The sequence below is a fragment of the Populus euphratica genome, unplaced genomic scaffold (assembly GCF_000495115.2).
Source record: "Populus euphratica unplaced genomic scaffold, PopEup_1.0 scaffold97.1, whole genome shotgun sequence".
Taxonomy (NCBI): domain Eukaryota; kingdom Viridiplantae; phylum Streptophyta; class Magnoliopsida; order Malpighiales; family Salicaceae; genus Populus; species Populus euphratica.
Window position 1 is genome coordinate 340288 of NW_011499981.1, and position 20145 is coordinate 360432.

General features: G+C 33.0%; 2 protein-coding genes and 1 long non-coding RNA gene across 9 annotated transcripts; 1 reads left to right on the forward strand and 2 right to left on the reverse strand.

The window, feature by feature from the left end:
• On the reverse strand, window positions 1-1891 carry LOC105139782 (protein yippee-like At4g27745). 4 transcript variants are annotated; one of them, XM_011046386.1, is made up of 4 exons: window positions 1766-1891; window positions 1310-1339; window positions 1005-1128; window positions 1-451 (listed from the first exon to the last, which is right to left on the reverse strand). In XM_011046386.1, the coding sequence occupies exons 3-4, from the start codon at window positions 1095-1097 to the stop codon at window positions 224-226; spliced, it is 321 nt and encodes a 106-aa protein (XP_011044688.1). In that variant the 5' UTR covers window positions 1098-1128; window positions 1310-1339; window positions 1766-1891; the 3' UTR covers window positions 1-223. The 4 variants fall into 4 exon arrangements, with proteins under 4 accessions (XP_011044688.1, XP_011044689.1, XP_011044687.1 ...); XM_011046387.1 differs by lacking the exon at window positions 1766-1891 and adding an exon at window positions 1602-1619; XM_011046385.1 differs by lacking the exon at window positions 1766-1891 and having other exon boundaries at window positions 1310-1558.
• A 5864-nt stretch (window positions 1892-7755) lies between these two features.
• On the reverse strand, window positions 7756-8574 carry LOC105139783 (uncharacterized). The gene is made up of 3 exons (XR_845042.1): window positions 8417-8574; window positions 8208-8317; window positions 7756-8103 (listed from the first exon to the last, which is right to left on the reverse strand). It is a non-coding gene; the product is annotated as an uncharacterized LOC105139783 (long non-coding RNA).
• A 1598-nt stretch (window positions 8575-10172) lies between these two features.
• Window positions 10173-20053, forward strand: LOC105139784 (protein WHI3-like). Of its 4 annotated transcripts, none has more exons than XR_845044.1 (9): window positions 10173-10390; window positions 11078-11199; window positions 11599-11833; window positions 11980-12041; window positions 12166-12247; window positions 16924-17184; window positions 17835-17914; window positions 18053-19638; window positions 19742-20053. XR_845044.1 is itself a non-coding variant. In XM_011046389.1 (7 exons), the coding sequence occupies exons 1-6, from the start codon at window positions 10351-10353 to the stop codon at window positions 13161-13163; spliced, it is 645 nt and encodes a 214-aa protein (XP_011044691.1). In that variant the 5' UTR covers window positions 10177-10350; the 3' UTR covers window positions 13164-13180; window positions 13307-13576. The 4 variants fall into 4 exon arrangements, 2 of the variants coding, with proteins under 2 accessions (XP_011044690.1, XP_011044691.1); XR_845043.1 differs by lacking the exon at window positions 19742-20053 and having other exon boundaries at window positions 18053-18178; window positions 18270-18511; XM_011046389.1 differs by lacking the exons at window positions 16924-17184; window positions 17835-17914; window positions 18053-19638; window positions 19742-20053 and adding exons at window positions 13060-13180; window positions 13307-13576 and having other exon boundaries at window positions 10177-10390.
• Window positions 20054-20145: the final 92 nt, after the last annotated feature.

A 20145-nucleotide genomic window follows, 5' to 3' on the forward strand; every position in this document is an offset into this window, starting at 1 on the left:
TAGAGTAAAAACACCATTAGCCTTTTCAGGTAAATCGCAATTCTATTAACAAGGAAATTGAGAATCCAACCATCTTTCATACAGCAACATGACAAGAAGGAACTACTAGAACAACTGACAATTTCAATTGGTTGATAAATTCCAGTACAAGATGAACATCACCAAGCAACAATGCAGCTGCTGAGTCAAACACTGGAATAATTAAAGGGACTCTGATGGGGTGCTACCAGTTCTCCTTAACAATCTTCAACTTCTCAAATATGTATTTCCCTTCCTTGTACTTCTGAGATGCCTCATAAGCTCTTTCATACTTCCAACCCAACACCTCACGACAATCGGCACAAGATATATCAGCAACAGTGTGGAGACCAGTCAAGAGATGCCTATCTTCTTTAGGTCCCACGACAATATTCATCGCATGAGAGAACAAAAAGGCTCGACCATGTCTTCCCTATGAACAAAATTATGGAAGAGAAAATTGGACAAATTTCTGGTCACTACTTCCTATCATGAAAAGATATATAATTCCAATGTTTAGCAGAAAATAAAAATGGAACAACTTGACAAAACTGGCAATCTAAGATGAACTGAATACATCAATCTTAGAAACATAAAAGAATGGCAACTATAGTTCTTGTGTTTTCTACATTATTCAAGATACAGCAATCATCAAAGACTTTCTTACAGTAACCAGCTGATAAAGGGTCTGTATTTTCTACATAGGGTGCCATCAATGGATGAGATCAAATACTATGAACAGGATCGATTCACACATGTGGAGATAATAATCCAAATCGTTTATCATAAATATAATGAAACCATTTCAATCTAATGGCAAATTACACAGAAAATCTAAATCACAGATGAACAAGGCACTACCAATTATCAAATTTCATGATCATCAAGACCAAGTCAAGACATGAGAATAAGGAAATGCTAATTGTGATAAAAATAGCTAGAAGATATAACAAGCAACAGTTTCATCAAAGATTGAAGTGATTCACCTGGAAAGCCTTAGAAATTACATCATCATGAAGTGAAACATGGTTTCGACAATTACAACAGCTGTACAACCTTGGACCCCCGAATTCCGCCATTAATCAACAGTTTCAATGTCTAAACACCTTACTGATCACCAACAACATAAGCACACAAAAACGAGAAAAAACAAATAAATCCAAGATTGATCACTCACACGGCAAGAAAACCCAAGAGGCAATATTTAACCAAAGTTGCAATCTTTGCTCTAGAGTGATCAAAACATGAATAAAAAAAGAAGCAAAAGACCACAAGGCACAAGTTTCTTTACCTACAACAAATTCAATGATGGCCCAAAAGTCTGAAACAGGAAGACAAGAAGCCAAAAATAGTGTTAGCGTGCAAGAATAGACTAAAGTTTGAGTGTAGATTCCAGGTAAGATTAAATTCCATTTTTGAAAAAAAAAATTGTGGGGTTGATAGCTACAATGATTGGGTTGAAAGGGTAAAACAATAAGGACATCAAAAATTCAAAACTAAAAACATTACTGTAACACGCTAACAATGGTATACTTTAAAAGGACATATAAAGGCGGTTAAAGGTAGAAAATTTTTACACAAACCTATGTAATTCAAAGAGGAGGTTATATTCTTTGCTTTTTTATGATAATTAGAATTTTATTTGATCATCGCTGAGAACTTTTAGCATATCAAGAAATGATAAAGAAACTAGCTTTAAAATAGTAGGCAAGGAGTACAACTGTCTGGTGAATAGCATAGAACTAACCTGACCACTGTGGCTTGGGATTCATGGCTCTAGAGTAGTCTAGTGACTCTAGTCTATGATTTAATGAGAGCCTAGAGAGAGAGAGATTGGAACACGGAGAGAGGCTTTTGCGCAATATTTTGAGCTCCCGATCATGGTGGTTAGCATCCTTCAATCCACTAGAAGAGTTGAGTTGGTGAAGGATATTTTCAACCTTATAATTGTTTAAGTACTTTACCTTCATCCTTAAAGTTTGAACATTACCGTGTTCTTCTGAAGCATTATTCCAATTCAATGCTTTTGTCCAAATCAAAGAATGGAGTTAAAAAGAGATTAGAATTGTGGATTTGAAGGGAGAATTTGGGTGGAAAGAAATTTGAAGAAAATATGAGAATTCTTTTGTTTGAAATAGAAACAAAAGTACCTTTCGATGTTAAATCTTTAAAAATAACCTTTGATATAGAGAAGAGAGTATAAATAAATATAATTTTAAATAAAAATATAACTTGAATTGCTTTTCAATCCAAAATCAATCTCATATCCTTCACTCATACAAGAAAAAATATTCTATTTTTTCTTGTATTTTTCTCCAAAAATCGATGAAAATTGCTTAAATGAACTCCATAATTCACATTAATACTTGCTATATATTGTTAGTTAAGTTTTATTATCAATATATAAACAATATTTAATTGAAGTATACTTCCTACATCTCATATATATTTAGGTTCATGATCAACTTCATGTGAAAAGAAAAAAAAAAGCATAAAGTGTATAATATATTTGTATTAATTTAAATCGATTAAATCACAACTCCATTAATTTGTGATTATAAATTATTTAAATTTAGGATAAAATAATTTATATATAAAGTTTAATTATAAAATAACACCTTAAAAATGCCCCCCTCTCCTTTTTTTTTTTTTTTTTTATGAATGGGACTCATAAAATGGATCCCACTTAGACAATAGATGATTTTCAGAAAATGAAGCTTTGAAACAATTAACAATACTCTAAAGTTTAAGGACTTAAATGTAATATTTGAAAAGTGTAGGTGGGTTTGTAAGAAATGGACGGAATTGTTAATCAATAAAGAAAAGCATGCCTTAAATAGCGCATGGAGAGCACATTTATTGACATGATACAATAGCTTTAGCTGTCGTTTGTTAGAAATTAAAATTGTAATATGGTTTGTTTTTTATATATTAAAATAATATTTTTTATTTATTTTTTAAATTTATTTTTAATACTAGCATATAAAAAATTAAAAAATAATTTTAAATAAAAATTTTAAAAATATTTCTGACCATAAAAAAAGACATTCTTAAAATTATTGGAAATTCAAAAACTATTACTATTATTGATCATCCTAATTAACATTTTATTTTTATTTTATTGCAATGCTCATGTATCTATAAAATAAATACATATACATACACACACATACTTCTATATAAAACCACCATTAATTTTACTAGTTAACTCAATTAATGTATAAATTGGTCCAAGCTTTATAAAAAATAAAGAAAGGAATTGATTTATATTACCCGATTAAATCCTATGTTTATTTAGTAAAAACTAATAAAAAAATTTATTGATTTTTTATTAAGTTTTTTCTCAAAATAACATTATTTTAATATTTTTTAAAAAATAAAATTAATCTAAATCAAATTCAAATTATTTTTTTTAATTTGTAACTCAAATCTTGCTCTGTATTAATCTCATGTCAAGTTTAATAGCTGGGATATATACATTATCAACATTTGTAATAATTCAATTTTTTTAAAAAAAGTTTTTATTCTTTAACTTCACATATTCAAGTTTTAAAATAATTATTTAAAAGAATTTATTAATATCTTGCATGTCTTTTTGTTTTTTGTTTTTTTTTTGTTTTTTATAACTTTAATTGCTTTGCTTTAAAGCAAAACAATTAAATAGATGTTCGGTAATAATTTTAATATGTTATCGATAAAAATATATTAGCTAAAATTTTTAAAAACATGAAAAAAAATATCTTTTGAGATAGAAGATTACTTATTTTATTTTAAAAAAGTAAGATAATCTTTAAAAAAATTATAATAACATATTGAAAAATTAAAAAAAAAAAGTAATTTATATGCTTTAACCCCGAAAAAATAGCCTAAAAACACACATGCTCTACCTGTAGGATCAAGCTTCTTACACGCTCGTGACAAGGTAAATGCATATGCAAGGCAACCAAAAACTCTTAAGTGTTTGTATTGGGGAGGAGTGTGAAAGAGATATTCATAGGGTGTTTCATTATGAAAAAGAGGTGTAGGAGTTTAATTAATAAAATAGGCTATTATGAGAACACAGTCAGTCTAATATTAGGGTGGAAGGTGAGATTAAAACATTAAAGCGGATAATATTCATTATGTGTTAATGTTTTCTCTTGACTTTGTCATTTTGTTGGGGTGTGTCAACACAACTCCTTTGATAGATGATGCCCTTAACTTAAAAAAAGTATGTCATGCGGAACTTGGCTCCATTGTCACTTCTAATGGTTTTGATTTTAGTGTGAAATTGAGTTTCAATTAAACTGTAAAAAGCTATAAAACAAGATTTGGTATCAAATTTATTTCTAAGTATATAAACTCATGTTGTCTAATAGTGGTCATCAATAATTATAAGAAAGAAACATGATCCATCTACTTCAATAACTGAGTTAGGACCCATATATCACAATTGACAAGATCAAATTTATGTAAAGCAGAATGTGCAGAAGTTAGAAAAGAAACACGCCACTGCTTAGCCAAAGGATTAATTGAACATGGTATTGGATTATGAAATGTTTGATTGTGTGTGATAATGGGATCAATGATTAAAGCTCATCTAGAAAATATGTTCTAAACGATAATGTCATAATCATACAATGAAGTAGTGTGAATAGTGAAAGCAGAAGGAAAAAAAGTTGAGGGATGAATGTGAGACAGTGTATCAACCAAAATATAGGGTGACAACCAAGACCTGAGAAGGTGATATAGATCGAGTCTAACTTCACCCATCCTAATTATTGTCCATGATGCTAAGTACTGGAAAAAAAAACAAGCATTGGATAAAAAATATGAGAAAATTTCTTAGCAGAAAGCAAGTTGAAGTTAAAAAAAAACACACACAAAACATGATTTAATACAAGATGCTTAGATAATCTTACGACACCAATATGGGTAATAAGAACATCTTGGACATTTGAAAGTTTAACTTGATAGGAAACAGTAATTGTGATAGATGTAAAAAGGGATGTACGGCAGATCATATGATCCATAGCACCAGTGTTAATAATCCAAGGTGAAATGTGTGTGGGAGAAGATAAGTGTGTGCTTTTGCTAAAGCAAGTAACCATACCAGAAACACGAGAATTGCTGACATGAGGATTGGGAGAGGAAGAAGATGGTTGTGTGACAGATAGTGAAGCCATGACTAAACTAGTCTCCTTGGAATGCAAAAGAGAAAGTAATTGTTGGTATTGACTCTTGGTAAGTATCATTGATTCAGTTGAATCCTCCTCATGATCACTATTTGAAAGTGCTTGGGATTGAGTAACAGTTGCTGCAATACCTTTATTTTTTCCATGAAGTTTGTGACCAGGTAGGCAGCCATAGTTTATAACATCTTTTCGCAATGTGGCCAATCATATGATAATGAGTGCATTGTGGTGGATCAACATTTCCAATCTTAAAACAGTTTTGAAGAGAATGACCACGAAGCTTGCAATAAGAATAATATGGACGATTAGTTTTCTAGGAAGTAGACCTGGAGAAATTTTTCCTGAAGTTAAAAATTGGTTTGGCCATCATTGCTATAAGGTTAAGGGATTTGATAGAAGGAATCATCAAATGATGTCGCTCTTGTTGTTGAATCATGGAGAACACACAGTTAAGGGATGAGAGAGGATCAAGTAGCATTATCTGATTTCTGATGTTTGACTATACATCAGATAAACCCATAAAGAATTGAATGACATAGTCGCAGTCATAGCGATCATAAAGGTTTTTAATTTCCTAAATAAATAATCGAGAAGAAGGTCATAGATAGCAAGTTCATCCCATAATGTTTTAAGATGATCAAAATAGGTACTAGTATTGTCTTAGTTTTGAGATAAGCTAGTTAAATCACATTTCAGTTGAAAAATTCAAGGGTCATTTTGATGGGTAAAACGATCCCTGAGTTCCAGCCACAATACTTTTGAATCCTCAACTAAAGCAAGATTAGATTTGACAAAAGGATTTACAGAATTTGTAGCCACAAAACAACTCAGTCGTTGCATCTCTCCTAAGCTTCAAAAAGAGGATCTGAGATATCAGTAGGTTTAGACAATATACCATTAACAAATGCAAGTTTGTTCTTTGTGCAAAGAGCTCTCAAAATCGCATGAGACCAATTAACATAATTATCAGCAGTTAAGAGTTTAGAAACAAAAACAATAGCTAGGTTATCACTATTTTCAATTTGGAATGGATTGAAAGGGTCAAAGATATTGAGGTATTTGTTTTAGGAGTTTGTATCGTTAAAAGAATGGGAATTAGTTTCTTTATGAGCATTGGCCATTGATCAACAATTTTGATACCATGTAACAAATGAATGTGAAATAGAGGAAAACAAAATTCCAAAGAGAAATTCCTCGTATATATTTAATGATGCAACTCATCCAAATATATACAACAGGCAAAGAATATTCTAACTAACTTATCCCATGTAATATTAATACTACCCTTTATGTATAGTACTTTACAAAGCAACAGAGAATAAATAATAAAGTAATAGAATTCAGGTAACCATACCATCATACTTTGCAGTGACATGGTGTGTTGATGACTCATCCTCTAATAAAAATATCATTAGAATAGTGTTTAATAAAGAAAAAGTTGAATGCAATATGTAAATAATGTTTTTTTAAAAATTAATTTTTTTGTTTAAAATAAAATTTTTTATGTTTTTAAATTATTTTAATGTGATGATATCAAAAATAATTTTATTTTAATATATTTTTAAATAAAAATTACCTTGAACCACTACCACCATTACAATCATAAACATACCCAAAGTCTACAAGAAATACTCTTTGGGAAATACATCGATTATTGAACACTTACAATCATCCATGATTTAAAATAAATTATTTATAGTCAAATTTGTTTATATCCAAGCTTATATAATTAAGTTGATAGGTCCGATTGTAGAAAATAACCCAATCATTTAATTAAAAAAATAAAAATTTTATATTGTAAAATAATTATGATAATTGGGATGCATCTCAATTTTTTAATTTGTTTTTTCTAAAACAAGATACTACAATGATAGAATTTCATTTCTAAAGATATCTAAGTGATATGTGAATGGTTGTGTATTATTAAAAGTTTTAAATTTTTTTATTTTTTTATTAATTTTGATATATTAATATTAAAAAGAAAAAAATATTTAAATATATTTCTAAATAAAAATTATTTTAAAAAACATGAAATATCACAATATCAATCATACTATTTAAATCACCATGTGATTCAACCAAAAGGTCATCCAACCGTCCCATTATTTTGTCCTTGTCACCATGTCACTGTGGTTATGGTAGGGGAAGAGATGTTATATGCACAAATTAACGGAAAACTAGAGCATCCAAAGACAATTAGTACAAGAAAGAGACTCCTTTGTATTGTCTCAAAACTTAAATACCAGGTTTTCCGATAATATCAGCTTTTGCTCATATTAGTTTTTTTATTTTCGGTAATAATAATAAAATATTTTAATATCAACTTTCAATATACATATATATGAAGAAGCTGATATTCATGTCGATCAGGAATTTTTTAAATTATTTTTTGTTTGAAAAAAATATCAAATTAAATCAAAATATATTTTCAAATCCATAATTCGAGTAAAATGCATTCCGTACTATATATACTGCAGCACAAACACAAACAGGCTGATTGTAAGTCTCTAATGTTGCTTACTTTAGTCTAAAATTAAATCAAAATCAAAACACAAACAAAATGTTTTCAAGCATAAACAGTCTTATAAGCAGCAAACAGTCAAATGCAAATAAATACATGACCACTTCATATGGGACATATTTAGAACATGAATCTTTCTCTCACTATGACTCTTGTTCTGAATAATTAATATTCCCTTACAAGCTTCAATTTCTCAACTATGAAATTCCCTTCCTTGATCCTCTGTGATGGATCAAAAGCTCTCACATATTTCCAACCCAGCTCGTGACCACAATTTCTGCAGAAGATAGCAGCGACTGTGTACATCCCAGTTAGCATCTTCCTGTCTTCTTTTTGTCCCAAAACGATGTTCATCACATGAGAGAACATGTATGCCTGCCCTGATCTTGCCTAGCCACACCAAATCATTTGAAAAAAAAATAAAAAACTCACCTCAAAGAGTATTATGGTCAGATTTCAATTCAGAATCAGTTGACTAATGAGTTGTTAGTCACCTTGTAAGCCTTGGAGAGGAGATCACTATCGAAAGCAAGTGGATTCCTACAATTCCTGCAGCTGTACAAGGGATAGTCACCGGATTCTGCCATGTATATAGCTGCAAAGTCTAGCACCAAAAGAAAACAGAAGTTATCGAATATAAGCTCATGAATAACAACAAGCTTTGCAAAAATTGAAGATAAAAAGAGATTAGATCTTCTCATGCCTCAGAATATCTGGTCCAAGGATGATTACAGAAGGACACTGTCTTGAGAGTTTATGAAAGATATGATCAGTGTCTAGAGATCAAAATTTATAGAGAGACAAGAAGGGAAGTTCTAGGCAAAAGGTAGGAAACTCGATAAATACAGGATTGATGAGGTGGTGCAAGCTCATGATTGACCAGTACTATGGATAACGTAATAGTAAATTATTCTTTAGCTCAGCGGTTTTGAATGCAATCACAACTTGCTCCTTCATGTTTGATATCTTACACTTTAGTCCCTTGATTCTTGTTGACCTTGCTCCATTGAGAAATCTGGTGGTTGTTTTCTAAATTCTAAATGTACCATTTGACAATTTAATTATTAAAAATAAACAGTGGGGGTTTGATTAAAAAAACATAATGCATTAATTAATTAATAATATAACCATCAACAAGATTTGTGAGACTAAAAGAATATTTAGAAGTATGGTAATGATTGTTTTTCAAATTATATTTTATTTAAAAATATATCAAAATAATATTTTTTTATTTTTTTTAACATAGCAAATCAAAATGATTTTAAAATACCAAAAAATATTATTTTAAAGTAAAGAAAAAACTAATTTTTTTTAATTATTTTTAAAAATATTTTTAAAATGTAAAAACAAACAGGCTCTATTATAGATTTTTAAACATGAGAGACCAAGTTATTACATGGATAAAGCCTAGGGACTAAAACTATGAAATCCATGATTTGTCCACCAATGGTGTCATGGGTTGACTTCCATGTCCCAGCTCATAAGGTTACTTCGGAACAACACCATTGATGCTTCTATCTTCTTCTTTTTCTATCGAAACAAGGTTGTAAGAGATTTGGAAAGATACTCGGAATCTCATCTAAACAAATTGTAGCAAGAAACAAAAATGTTTTGGAATCAAAAGAAAGGCAAGTTGTTTATGATTAAGTAGTGACTGCATCAAGATGACTTGTGGTGCAAGAAAACGAAAAGTGGAGGACGAACTTGATTTCTTGCAGTTTACAAGTTCTTTAATTCTAGTTATATTTATTGCATTAATTAGCAAACAATGCTCTGTTATTCCTCAAGTAAATGCTAACTATAACTTAGGTATATTGAATTTATTGGTTGAGTTTGAGATGCTTTTAAAAAAATTTAATTCCTTTTTAATTCTATATTCTTCCCTCCTTTTAATCAATTGATCATCTAAATTTATATCTTAAACATAATTTAAAATGTTTATTTAATGAATTAAATTATATCGCTAATAAGACTATAAAATGATGTTTGATTTTTATCTTAAAATAAAAAAATTATAAGAAAACCAAGTATTTTTTCATCTTTTTTTCCTTTTAATTTTTAGATATTTTTATTATATTTTCCCTATATAAATAAAAATAAAGTTAATAAACTATGTGTAGAACTTTTTACCCGTATATATATTATGATTTGTGAATATCACTATTTAAACTATATTTGTTTTTCAAAATTTATTTTTTAGAAAATTATTTTTCAAATATATTCTCAAATCCATAATAAAAAAAGAAAAATAAATGGTTTGAGAGTTTCATTACTTACTCTTAAATATATAAAAAAGAAAGAAAGAAGAATATAGAAATATTTTTTATTTATTTCATAAACTATTTTCTCTCTTTGAAGTAAATTACTGGCAACACTTACTTAGGGGTCAAATTGGGAATATTGGGAAACATCAAGGATGACAATGGGGATTCCAAACTTTAGGGTGAAGATGCAATTACCAAAGACAATAAAATCCAAGTTAACTTCCTGTTCTTGTAATGATATCGATTCCAGTTTCAGTTCTCTTAATATCCCATCTACACTGCTTCTTTTTCTAAGACATGGCGGATAGTTACTGGAGATACGTCGGCGACTCACGGCAGGCGGCGGCGCCAGCCGCAGCCGCAACCGCAGTCTATGCCTTCTCTCACTGGAAAACGCCCTCGCTCCGATTACGGTGTGACTTCAAAATTAATATTTATCTCTTTTTAATTCTCTATTAAAGCCTCTACTTTTCATGCTTGCAATCCCTTTTTTTTTTCTCTTAACATTTTGTGCCTTGTATTTGTTGATTTACGTGTATAATTTCCTGCTTAACCATGTGTTTGGTAATGGGGCTGAAAGCTTTGTGTTAATTGATTTTGAAAGGAATGGGAAGCTGAAAGGATTGATTCTTTTCATTAATTTTGCTGTTGGTTTTAGAGGCCTTTATGATGTTCGTGCATTATAACATGGGAAATTTATGTTTTTGGATAATTTATCGTCTTTGGGGTTTATATTCAAGTAAAAGAAATCTTCTTTCTTGATTTTTTTCCTCTAACTGAGTTTTTTTGTTTTAACCTTTCCTTTGCATATTAACTGGAGCACTTAAAAAGTCCCAAAATTGGTGGATTTCTATGTTTATTTTCTGCCTTTTTAGTGCAGCCTTGGTCACTTCAGCAGTTTGATTATCTGCAATGTAGTAATCTACGGTTCTTATTGAATTCTATGTTGAAAAAACCAGTTTATGAGCCTTTTGTTTTCTATAGACTGTTTTATTTTCACTCACATGTTAGCTCTGTTTTTATGCTTTTTCATGCTGTATGTTCCTTGGTTGTTCTTCTGATGGTTTATTTCTTGTTGGCATACATTCTTGATCTTGTAGATGTACCCAGTGGCCGTGACCTATCCAGTTATTATTCCCGTGATGATGATAGAGGAGCTCTTCGTGTAATTAGAGATTCGGACTCCATTGGAGCATCCTATGACCGTTACTTGCATAGTGGGGTACTTGGTTATTCTTTATCTCTTTTCATGTCAAATCAAGTGATTGAGGGGGGAGGGGAGGGGGGGCGAGAACAAACAGTACTTCTGTTTATTTGACCCATCAATGAAAGCCTATGTTGAATGTCATGCTGAGTTGCTTTTATATGGGCACTGAAGAATGTAGAACAAATGAAACCAGATTGTAATGCCAAAACAAGGTCATAATCTGGATTTAATAAGAAAATAATAGATACCCAAAAGGTGTCTAAATTAATTGTGTTCAAAATTCTTCTTAAGTTACATGTTGTTAGCTCATAATGTCTTTGATAATGGTGGTCTTGTTTCATTTTTTAACTCAATTCTATCTTTCTTGGTTGGCTCCTGATTAAAACTATCTGAGTAATTGAATGAATGTTTCAGACAATTTCATCTTACAGTGGGGGACAGTCTGCAAGAGCTGTAAGTGGGGTGCCTGTTCGTCCTGTTGATGATATGCGCATGGTAAGTATGGGATCCATGGACTCAGGGTCTAGTGTAAAAGACAGGTCAATGCGAACAGGAAGTGGAAGATCTGAGATTTCCCTTCCGCCTGACGCTAGCAGCACACTTTTTGTGGAGGGCTTGCCTTCTGACTGTACACGTCGGGAAGTTTCCCGTATCCTTTGATTGTTTTCCATATGTACTGACAGTATTGCTTGGCCTTTTTACCTTCTATTTTTGTTTCCTAGCCTTCCATATGTAATTTCAGTACCCTGGTACCTTTTCCCATCTGTTTTATGTTCCTTCACTTGGGATTAACAGATATCTTTCGCCCTTTTGTTGGCTACAAAGAAGTGAGACTTGTAAGCAAGGAATCAAGACATGTGAGTCTGTTTATCCTAGTTATTATTGTCAATATGATTATCATTATCGATTTTCATTGTTTTAGTATTTGCTGGGTCAATGTTATAGCACATCAGTGAATTCACTGGTTGTTAAAATGTGCAGCCTGGGGGAGATCCGTTGGTACTCTGTTTTGTTGACTTTTTGAGTCCTGCACATGCTGCCACTTCCATGGATGCATTGCAAGGTGAGCTTAACATGCTCTGTATTCCCCCCCATCAGACGTCTCAGTCATATATCAGTTTACTGACCCGTAGCATCATAGCTGTTACTTATCTCACATTTCCTTTTCCATGCTAGTTTTTTATAATGTACCTATTCTTTTTGCATGTTTTTTTTTTTTTTTTTTATTGGGGGTTGTTCACTGCTGCGTAGCAGGAATATATTTTAGGGATGTGAGCCAGCTTCGAGATGGTTGAATAATAGAAAATGCATTAGAGAGTCATTTTCTTGGAAGTCTGGGCAATTGATTGATCATATTGATGGATTTAGACATTTTGACCCTCATATACTGCTAGCAATACTGTAAACCGACTTGAGTTCGTCTTCAAATCTTGATGGATTTTAAGCCTAACTGGTCAAATAGGTTAGCCAGACTATTTGAGGCCTGTATGCTTATCCATATGGCTAACTGTGTTTTGCAAGATCCGATGTCAATCTCTCACGCCACGTTTAGCCTTACGTTTTCCTTATCCCAGTTTCAATATATGCATATGGTAGACAAAAAACACTGCCGCAGACCATACTTGGGAAGTGGATGGGCTGTCTTGGTCCTTTCTGCTTTTGCATTGCCTTTTTTTCTGTCAGGAAGCGAATGGTGTTCCATATATGCGACTTGGGTGTGTTAAACAGTGATGATGAATGTTTGGTATATTTTGAGTGTATGTACTTGAAATAAATGATTTCAACGCCTTAAGTGAGCTATCTAACGATGCCCTAATTCGCCGTTCAAAGCGTGGTTAATCGTGCAACGTAAAATAGTCAAGCTCGATTTTGCAGGTTATAGATTTGATGAGCATGACCGTGATTCGGTCCATTTAAGGTTGCAATTTGCTCGCTATCCTGGTGCAAGGTCAGGTGGCGGGCATCGTGGAAAGCGTTGAATAGTGCGGTCTTGCAGGTGATTATTGCTTTCTTTTTTATCCGCTCGACCTCTTGTTGTCCATGGCCGTTAGGTGCTATGTAAGAAAACTTTATTGTAAAGCGATCAATCAGGCTAAACCATGGAAACGGCCACTTTCTGTAGGATTTGCAAACCAGGAAATGGTAATGGGGGATGATACCACAACCTTGCTGTTTCGAGAATCACAAATATCGGAATCAGCACTTTTAGTAGGATAAACATTATCGTGTGTTTTTCAATAATTATTCGACAATGGTTAGCAACTCGGATTCGACGTTCTTTCTGTTACATAATTGCAGTTTTATTTGTGTTAATTTACCTATGGTTGTCTCTGTGTGCATATTGGAGGATACCGATGAATTTGTTTCTAGTTGATCCAGTGAGGACTCTTCTACAAGACTTATAGTTATTTGCGCTCACCTATGTATTGGGATTAGGAAGAAATGATTGCATGTGCACACAGACAACACATAAGAAAAGAGCACTGAAATTGATAGATATCTGCATACATCCACACATCCTTACATATCACATATGCCTGCGCTCCCACACACACGGTTTATTTATTTTTTTGGCTGCTTGCTAAACTTGTTGAGAAGGAAATAGATGGCTTGCCTAGGAAATGAAAAAGGTTTCATGCTTGGTCTGTTTTCATATTTTCTTAATCCAAAGTAACTCATCATGCATACTGGATTTTCTTTGTGGAAATATATTTTCTGGATTTGTCAACCTCTCTCTCTCAAAGTTTTATTGGGTTGCTGGGGTTAGAGTATAACTTTTACTGTCCTATTTGATTTGAATTTCTTGTTGGTAGTTGAGCCATTTAAGAGTCCTTGAATTTCTTTCAGTAGGTTCCTGCATTGAATGTTTCAGTTGGATAGGGGAGGTTTGCGAACTGCCAAAAGCCTAACAAAGTCCATTCAGACTATTGGTATGAGAATAGAATTTGACATATTGTTATTTTTGAAACAAGGGAGTGATCTGCTCTTTTTGTTGAAGCAATTTTACCACTATTTAGCGGGCTTGATAGGTGATACGAGGGTGTAGTAGGTTGGTTTGGATGCAGGCTAGCTATTTGGCTGCTTCACTTTGACAGGCTATCACAATTGTACGTTCAGGTCTTTTTAGTTGGGTTGTAGATCTGGTTCATGCTTCACTTTGTTTCATCCCGAACACTGTTCTTTAGATACACATAGCATTGAGGATAACCGTTGAAACCTATCTCCAGCATCGGTACCTTCTATATCTACAAATGCTGCCGTTTCCAGTGTCTTATCAGCTGAATATACCTGCCTTCAAACTAGAGGTAACTGTGACATTTGCATCTATACTGAAATGATCATGGCTGTGAGGACTGTTGTCTCACTGAATTGAGGGGGTTCATTAACATCTATTGATTGTCGTGCTGAGCCATTGCCTTCTCTAGTCATGTTATGATTGACTTCTTATACTTGGACTTGGCCAATTCAACACTGTGGCTTCTGCCTGCTAAAGTAATCTTATCGGTGATTAGCTTTTCTTTCGAATCTCGTGCATTATCATACACAAAGCACCATAATCAGATCAGAAGAACCATCTTGGCTCTGGGATGTGTTACTGGAGTTATTAGTTTTTCCCCAGAGACCATTAGCAGAGCAGCCAGCGGAACAACCTTTTCTTCCTTGGCATAATGGAAGCCGATCACCCCTGATATGAGCAACCCCCGCATCTATCTGTCTCTCTTCATGTGCATGCGTGTACTTGTGTGGAGACATCATCTTTAGAAATTTATAAAATGAAAATAACCAATAAGCCATATTAGCTGTATTCTGAGTCAAGTCTGTGTTACAGACATTACCTTGCTTCTGTAGGAGCTTTGACAATAAGGCAGCCATTATACATCATCTTTCACAAAAACTGCAAAGCACTGTCTACAGCATCTATCTCCTCCCTGAAGAAACCATTAAAATGCGACTCCCTGCACCCTCGCTAACCATCAAACATGTCTAGTTTGTTTTCTGAAGCAATCTTTTAGGCCATTTATCCAGAAATGACTCATCTTAAAGAATTGAAGTTGAACGACCATTTATCATGATCTTGATTAAAAGAGGTCAACCTGTGCAACTTCTTTCACATAAATGGTATTGCCTTATCATGCAGCTCTTTTGCCCCCTTGTCACTCCTTTAAGCATCATTCTATTTTGATCATAATCCGATAATTGTTCCCTGGAGATAAGACTCCCATTCAAGCATATGTCGACATCGCTTTCATCTCAAGAAATAAGCTCGGCGCAAGTGTCTACCCGCGTGAAACTTCTACCTCTGGGAGACTTCTTTGTGACAAGCAAAATCAATCAAGCATAGGCAGTTGTCAAGCTGGCCACTGCAGCTATTATTTATCTCTAGCTGTATACCCGTACCAATAAGAGTGTTCGTTAAATGGTTTTAGGATAGAAATGAGAAGTGATATAAATGTGTTTGATTTGAGTTACTGGCATAAAATAAACTTGTTCCTCAAACAATTTTGAAGTGAATTTCTGGCTTTTCAAACAGTAAGTGTAAAGTGTTATGTGTTCTCTGTTTTTACCGTTTTTCATCTTCTTTTTTTTTTATTTTATCTCAGTACGTTAACCAAATACAATCTAGTTGATAGTCAGATATCCAGGACATCATTTAATAACTGACGTTGTCTGATCTTGGTACCAATCTCTGTGATTCTCGGGTAACCTACAATGAAGTTTACCGGTCCTTACATTTTACACTTTTATCTTTTTCCCCAAGAGCATGCTTGGGGGAGGAGATCTCCCAGGAAGAAGCTGCCCATTGGTTTGAAACAGGAACAGTCTCAGGAATAATTGTTAATATTTTCAACATTGAAGGAGACAGTGAATAAGGATGTCGCTTAAAGAGGATGTTAGGGCTCCGATTTGTCTACTTCCGGGAAGTTTAATGGCACTTTCACTGAGAGATATAACATGGAATTTTCTACATTCCTCCCCGCTAAACCACCACAATGAGTATATCAGTAACCTGTCAGTCAATAGAAGTAAAAATATGATAGTAATTTCCGGTGATTTATGCAAATTTTTTTAATCGACAGAAATAAAAGTAGGATGCCTTTTTTCTACAGAATCTTTAGGAACTTGTGCAGCCTGGCTAGGCACAAAGGAATTTCTCTATTTTACAAATTGCATTTCCACAGATAATACCTGCTGCCTGTAGAGTAGGCCATGAAAGGCTCGATTTGTAATATGACGAAATAATTAATGTTTTTTTTAAATATAAAAATATTAAAGTAATTAATAATCCGATAACATTAAGATAGATTTACGTAGGGGTTAATTATACAAAACTGTTAAAAAAAAATTTTGAGATGTAATATTAATATAAAGATTAAATAAATATAAAATAATTGTTAAAGTTAAAGAATTTATTAATATTATTTCAAATAAGTATAGTTTAAATTTTTTTTATTATTCAACTGGAAATTATATATAAAAAAAGCTCTAATTGGATGATTTATTATTTATAAATTATTTTGAATTATTAATATGATTATATTAATTATTTTTATAAGTAATAACAATATTTGTAAATGTTCTCAAGTATTTATAGTGCTAACTTATATCAATAAACAAATTAAAGTTTTTTAGTAAAGGTGTTGATTATCCATATAATGTGTTGATTATCCATGTAATAGATTACGAAAGAATGAAGTATTTATTATGCTGATGGATTCATATCATTGTATCCTTTGTCAGAGTCCAACCACTGCAATTCTAGCACTTCATCACCTCTGTTCAAGTCCGAGGCTGCCTGCCTTGTATGTAAATTATTCTTCATTTCAGGAACAAATATTTCTACGCTGGAAACAGACTGATGGGCAAACTCGTTGATGAATATGATCAAGGAGAATCGAATCTATGGAGATTGCACACATTTAGCTAAACAAGTGGGTGACTATTGAAACAACAATCATATCGTCAGCAAACGATTGCACACAGAATCAATCAAGAACTTGCGTAAGTATTAAAGACCACAGGCTGAAAAGGAAAAAAAAGTGTTTAAATGTAATTAGTTTGGCTGGTTTAGGAGCTCAGTCGAAAGATTTAGGGATCAAAATATAATACGACGTACTGGTGTTGGGGGCTCGTTTTAAGGGTGCACGTCCCTTTTGCCTTTTGCTTCCTTGCTTTGTTTGTTTCGGGTTTAGAGGAATCTAAGAATAAAGCTACAGCTTAAGCATTGAAACTAATACATGAAGGTATTGGTTATTTTTTAAAATTTAGTTTTGACATAGCGTATTAAAACAATTTAAAAACATTAGAAAAGATAAAAAAATATCTTCATAAACAGTTTTTTTTGGAATTTGAGAGTAATATTGTTATTTTACTGCTTTTAAAAAAAAAGAAAAAACAGAGAATATTAAGCTTTTTACTTTTTTTGTCAAAAACAAAAGAGCTGCCACTCAAAGCTTATTTTTTTAGCTTTTAAAAATAAAATAATCATTAAACTGTAGTAAAAATATCATATATCCTCTGGAAAAAACAGATGTACCCTCAATTGAAAGCCTATTCAGTGTTTTTGGCAAGAATAAATGAATATTTATACTGTTTGAATCCACAATGTTTTGTGTCTTGACAAATTATATTTTGTATTTCTTCCAATTCAGACCCGACAAAGAGAGCACTAGAGAATCATTTAATGGTCAGACTACTAGTTTTAACCAGTTGAACCTCTTCTTAACTACCCGTAAGTCTTGTACATAGGATTTTTCATCGCATGTTGTGGATATTAAGCTGGTAGTTATGTCCTCTGATTATCCTCGGAGGTATTTGGTCATGGATATTCTTTTTACTGATGTTTTGTTATATCGTTTCTTTCTGTCAGTAGCTTGCAGTGGTGGGTGGTTAAACATTTAGGGTTCGTTTTTAAAGCGGCCAACCACGCGGCTGGTCGCCTTAACAAACACAACTTTATTGGAGGTTCAGCATCGCGGTTGCAAGATATGATCTTGTGAGTTTTTCTTGTTTGTTTTCCACTGTCTGAATTCTAGACAACCAATCTGGCTGATAGAGTGATAGGAACTCTTGTTTTATCAATGTAGCAAATATTTACAACGGATGGTAGTAAACTGGAATCATGCCTGACAACTTTTAATAGTTTAGGGCAGGGGCTTCAAGCTAACACAATCTCCTCGTTAAAGGAGAACTGCAGCAACCAGTTCTGCATGTATAAATTCTTCACAATCAGAATGTTCATTAAAGCAGTGGTTTAAATTTTCTAAGATCTCTATTGCTCACAGACGAATATATCATCTACAGATGCAAGTGAAATGTTAGAGCTTTTGATGAATTTTATATGAGATCGAGAATGGATGGGAACTACTGCTGTATCCTTCTATACTTGCTTGTCAATTTTGTAACTGGAAACCTGTCCAAAAAATTCATAGGTTTAACTTGTCGATCTGTTGCACAAGCAACTTCAGAAAAATATAAAATTCAGGGTTAGGCTGGCTGGTTTTGTTTGTGGCAGTACGAAATGACAGTGTACAATTGGTAGCTAAATACTGTTCTAATTAACTCTTAATCTGAATAATTTGGATGAACTTTTTTCCCATGCAATATGAGGCTGCAGCCCCTTGAACTTCCAGGAATTCAGCTAAAAAATTTCTGAATTTGCTGCAAGCTGCGTCTATGAGGAGAGCAGACGTGCTAAGGAGATAGAAGTTGAGGCTAGCTTGTTTGGAGTCTGGAAAAATGGAAAAACATGGCTTAATAATTATCCATATCAGCAAGCATGCCTCATCAGTAATGGGGTAAAATTTTCCTGATAGCCTTCAAGTTGATATCCCATGAATATGACGATGTGCTGCTCATCTCTAGAGACAAGCTGAAACTTTCAATGAGTCTTCCATCTTTGAGAGTTAAGATCATCCCTTCTTTGATGTTTAAAAAATTAAAATTGGATGAATAAAAAGTTCCCGTGATTTACTGAGAAAGATATTTAATAAATAGACAAACGGATCATTATATTATAATTACAACGAAAGCCAAAAGATGGTGATCTTTTGCGCAGTGAATTCACCGGCGGTCCCGTAATTATCGTCAACTTTGTTGATTCTCTGATTTTTTTCCTCTGTCAAGCAAGTCTTCAGCTGGTCCAGATCTATTCTCCTTGGTCTCAAAGAGAGCGTGGTGAGGATATGGGAACTAATCATTCGTAGGTTTTAATCTCAGGGAAAACACATATGGTTCAATGTATCTGGAGCGGAGAAAGTGGCGACAGTGGCTCTCTGCTATGCTCTATGCCGTTCCTCTTAGGCAGCATAGAGGCCAGTTGATGGTTGCCAGCAGATCAGAGTGGTGGCTATCACCAAGGCCAGACCAGTTTCACTAATTAGACAAGTCACCGATATGGGTAGCCGTTGTTTTGGCAAGAACTACCCGCCGGAATTCAAAGAAAAAGCACCCCAGGTTTCTAATTCTGTTTAAGATTCCTCATCTTCACAGTTAATTATGTTAAAATTATGCTCAGGATACTAACTTATTGGTGCTTTTTTTTGGGTTTTGAATGCAGTTTTCAAAGGATATCGAGTGGGATTTCTTAGGCAATTTATAGAGTAATCAAGTTAAATCTCTACTAGGTATTGTTCTTTTGCCTTCTTCGTTGGTTTAGAAATCGTGGTATAAACTAAAAAGCAATTATATCCATTCATTAATTCTCTAGAACTTGGCCTACTGGTTTTCCAGAAAGGAGAACAAGCCAAAACTACATGTCGTTCAAGCTTTAAATTATTTAACTTTTGGATTTTTAACCATTCTTGCTTGAGTAATTGTTGGTCAGCAGTGATTGGATTTGTTTTTATGATTACCTATGTTTAATTTGTTCGTTTACATTCTTGAACTTTGTCCAGGAAGAACATTATTGGTTTGGTTATAAAGAAGATGGTGTGGGGAGCTATTTTATTTTTTTAAAAAATA